This window comes from Stegostoma tigrinum, chromosome 13 (genome assembly GCF_030684315.1).
Source record: "Stegostoma tigrinum isolate sSteTig4 chromosome 13, sSteTig4.hap1, whole genome shotgun sequence".
NCBI lineage: Eukaryota > Metazoa > Chordata > Chondrichthyes > Orectolobiformes > Stegostomatidae > Stegostoma > Stegostoma tigrinum.
The window spans coordinates 76,818,548-76,822,644 of NC_081366.1; the positions used below are offsets into that span (position 1 = coordinate 76,818,548).

At 45.5% G+C, this 4,097-nt stretch overlaps 1 protein-coding gene across 1 annotated transcript; it reads right to left on the reverse strand.

The window, feature by feature from the left end:
- Positions 1–450: 450 nt before the first annotated feature.
- Positions 451–3,667, reverse strand: LOC125458348 (actin, clone 302-like). The gene has a single exon (XM_048543561.2). The coding sequence runs from the start codon at positions 3,650–3,652 to the stop codon at positions 2,525–2,527; it is 1,128 nt and encodes a 375-aa protein (XP_048399518.1). The 5' UTR covers positions 3,653–3,667; the 3' UTR covers positions 451–2,524.
- Positions 3,668–4,097: the final 430 nt, after the last annotated feature.

A 4,097-nucleotide genomic window follows, 5' to 3' on the forward strand; every position in this document is an offset into this window, starting at 1 on the left:
CACGATAAGGAATAGCAAAGGGAGGAAGTCACTGGGAAGAATTTATAGAGTTTATAGCCCCCTAACCATGGCTACTCTGTAGATCTGAGTATAACTAAAGAAATGACAGCAAAGTCAGAAGAAAGGTACTGCAATAACCATGGGAAGTTTAATTGTCATAAACATTGCACAAATAAAAATGGCAAAGGAAGGTGAGATTGGAAATACTGAGGGACATTAAACCCTCGGGACTTGAGAGGGGCAAGTGGAAATAAGGGATTGAATGTCGGGGGTTAAATGTTAATGGCTAAAAGGAACAGAGTGAAAGAACAGGGTGGGCATTGGGGAGAAGATGTGGAGTAGATAGTTACATCCTTACTCTAAAAATGATTGCTGAGCTAAGTCACAGTGATGTGGGATCACATGGAACCGGAACTAACGTTCCAGAGAGAATCTCCGCTGTGTGCCGTAATGTTTAATCAACTCTGTAAATGTTGGTCCCGCTGAGTGTAGACCTGACCTCTGCACTGCAGGTATCCATCTCTTTTTAAAAGCTACTTTTGCAAAAGCTTCCACCAGCCTGTCAGGGACTGGATTCCAAATCACAACTGTGTCCAAAACAAGTGCTGTTACCATATATCTCAAACCTATGACCAACTCTCTCACCAAGTAAAAGTTTCTCTTTATCTATTCTATCAAAGCCCTTTGTAGTTTTGAACATCTCTCTTGTTTACAACTGATGGAGTGAAAGTGTTATCCTGTAATAAAGTGACAATGTGTTTGGACTGTGGTAAAATGTTCTGTATATTTACACTGTGTCATTTACACAACATTACATATTGCATGAGTCTAAACTTTATAACACACACATTTAAGGGGGTGGGGGGAAGCAGATGAAATGACCTTACATCAAAGTCCCTACTACATTTCCAGAGTTGCTGAGACAAGGCATTGAGATGCCCACCAAATGTGCAATGATTAGGGATTATTGTCCATTTCAGTTTGAAATACTTGTGGGTAGCATACTATAGACTTGGAGGATCAGACCAACAGTACACAGTCAGGATAGGAAACTAAAAGCATTTCTGTTTCAATTAATGTTTTCACCTGCGCCTAATCACAAAAGGATGGCAGCCAGGCTTAAATCAGGGACTCAGTTTTCCCTGAAATATTCACCGTCTCACAATGACTCAGTCATCAGCACTGCTGCCTCACAGCACCAGGGACCTGGGTTCGATACCAGCTGCAGGCAACAGTCTGTATGGAGATTGCAAATTCTCCCTGTGTCTGTGTGGGTTTCCTCTGAGTGCTCCGGTTTCCTCCCAGAGTCCAAAGATGTGCAGGTTGGGGTGGATTGACCATGCTAAGTTGCCCCATAGAGTCCAGGGATGTGCAGGCTGGGTGGGTTAGCCACAGGAAATGCAGGGTTATAGGGTAGTGGGCGTGGGTCTGGATGGGATGCATTTTGAATGGCCAGTGTAGACTTCATGGGATCAATGGCCTGTTTCCACACTGTCGGGATTTTATGACTGTGGCAGGATGCTGCTGTCAATCAGGAGTCCCCGTGGGTGGAGATTGCTGGAAATGTTAGCAGGGATACGTGAAAGACAAAAGGATGAAAAATCCTCTGTAAGTTTGTCCCTCTTCCTTACCTATCCTGTTCTCCTTTTACATTTCAAAACGCACAGGGCTCATTTGACCCCTGCTATAAAAGCCTCCAATCAGTTTATCGGCAGAACTGTGGCCCTTATTGTTTTACCCTGAATGTTCAAACTCATTGAGGCTCCACGGTATGTGTGAGGTACATTACTCAGCTGAAGTGGTTTACACCCATGTGCATTTTGGAGTAAGGTCATCAGAGTGGGAAGAAAATGTGTTGGCTTAACTCTTCTGATGCTGATAGAGATCAGCCAGCACCACAGAGTATGAATCAAACAAACACAAAATATTTTACTTTGTGTGGTTAGTGGGAACGTTAGACCCTGCAAAATCTGGAATATGATTAATTTTATGCAATAATGCCTTTCTCGTAATGATCTAAGAACGGCAAATGTGTTCTGAGGGAGGGTCACTCCACCCGAAACGTTAACTTTGATTTCTCTCCACAGATGCTGCCAGACCTGCTGAGCTTTTCCAGCAATTTATGTTTTTGTTTGTGACAATAGTGGAATTTTATCAGATTACACGAAGACATGCTACAAATTAAGAGGAAGTCTACAGGAAAGGGGAAAGAAAAGGATTACATGCAATGTTACAATAAGGAAATGAGATTACAGGTTCATTTTAAAAGTTAGCCACTCTAATACAGATAGTTCTTAACCTCAGTTTTCTCTTGTCCACCCTACAGGACTGTTCCCATTTGTACAAAGAAAGCGTGCCAAGAAATACAACCAAAAACCAGAATACCCTCAAGAACTATTAATTCCAAATCTTTTGTTGATTTGACCAGAATTCAAGACATCATGAGCTATGAAGTAGTATTTGATCGCATACATTTTTCTTTTAAAATTTGATTTCAATAGTCACACTTTGGGACAAACAGCTTTTAAAAACACCTCTTGTTCACCACAGATGGCCCAAAGTCATTGTAATCATTAACAGTGATCCACATATGTTTAAAGGACGCCAAACTCGTTAAAATTGAGGCTCCCACCCAGACAGAGTAGTTCCTTTCCGGAGGGGCGATGATTTTCACTTGTATCCCACTGGGCGTGTGCAGCTTGATTTCTTTCAGCAAACGCTCCTCCATTCCCGAAAAGAGAGTGGAACCTCCGCACAGCAGCATGTTACTGTGGAGTTCCTTGTGCAGATGCTGCTCACATCTGGAGATGCTGCTCAACATCAGCTTGTGGATTCCGCTTTCCTTCAATCCTATGCTGTCGGGAGCGAAAAGTAGCTCGGGGGCGCCGAACAGCTCGTTTTTCACCACAATCTGAGTCCCGTCTGGCATCTGATACTCATGCTGGAGCTCCTCAGCCGGCTTCTTGCTCTCCTGCTTGGGGTCGAGAGCGACGTAACAAAGCTTTTCCTTGATTTCCTGGATGGTTTCTGTCTGCATTTTCTCGGCAGGAGAGTGTCCGTTCTCCAACATGAGCCTCCACAGGTTTTCAGTGATGTCGCTCCCTGCGACGCTCAGCCTTTGCACGGCGTCTGGAAGGTAATAGCCTTCGTAGATGGGCACAGCATCCGTTATACCATAGCCGCTGTCCAGGACTATGCCTCGGGTGCGGCCAGAGGTGTAAAGCGCCAGCGTGGCCGGGATCGCAACGAACATTGCTGGCGCCGAGAAACCTTCAAACATTATCTCGGCCATCCTTTCCCTGTTCAGGAAAGGTGTCAGCGGAGCTGCCGTCAGCAAGACCGGCCTCTCTTTGGACTTGACACGCAGTTCAAAACCATAGATGTATCTCCAGATCATCTCCATCTCCTCCCAAGAAGTCACAATGCCACGCTCAATTGGGTACTTTAAAGACAAGACATCTCTCCTGGCTTGGGCGGCTTTGCCAACGTAGTAGTCTTTCAGATTGGCATTGCGTGATCCCTTGGTCGATTTGGAGCAGCCCACAACGGACAGAATAACTGAAGTCGGGATGCTGTCGCCCACTATCCCAGATTTGCAGAGCCCGGATCCGTTGTCAATGATCACAGCAGGATTCGACATCATTTTGATCATGTTGACCAGCACCCAATGATGTGCCAACACGTTGAGAGAAGGTGCTTGCTGACCCTGAATATCTACAAACTTTTGGGGGGTGGGGTGGGGTGGGGCGGGGTGTGATTATCAATTAATATTTGCTTCCTCTGCACAGGCAGCTACAGTCAGTGCCGGCCGTACTGTGCAGAGGGAGGGTTAAATCACTGAGATTGTTACACCAACGATGATGCCACAATAGACAGCCAGATGATCAGGGAAATGAGCCGCTTACCTGACACCCATCCCACCCAAGATAATAAAATGAGGCTGGATGAACACAGCAGGCCCAGCAGCATCTCAGGAGCACAAAAGCTGACGTTTCGGGCCTAGACCCTTCATCAGAGAGGGGGATGGGGAGAGGGAACTGAAATAAATAGGGAGAGAGGGGGAGGCGGACCAAAGATGGAGAGAAAAGAAGATAGGT

Excerpts from the sequence above, each read along its gene's own strand:
- LOC125458348 (XM_048543561.2), bottom strand. The coding sequence starts at position 3,652 with ATGATCAAAATGATGTCGAATCCTGCTGTGATCATTGACAACGGATCC.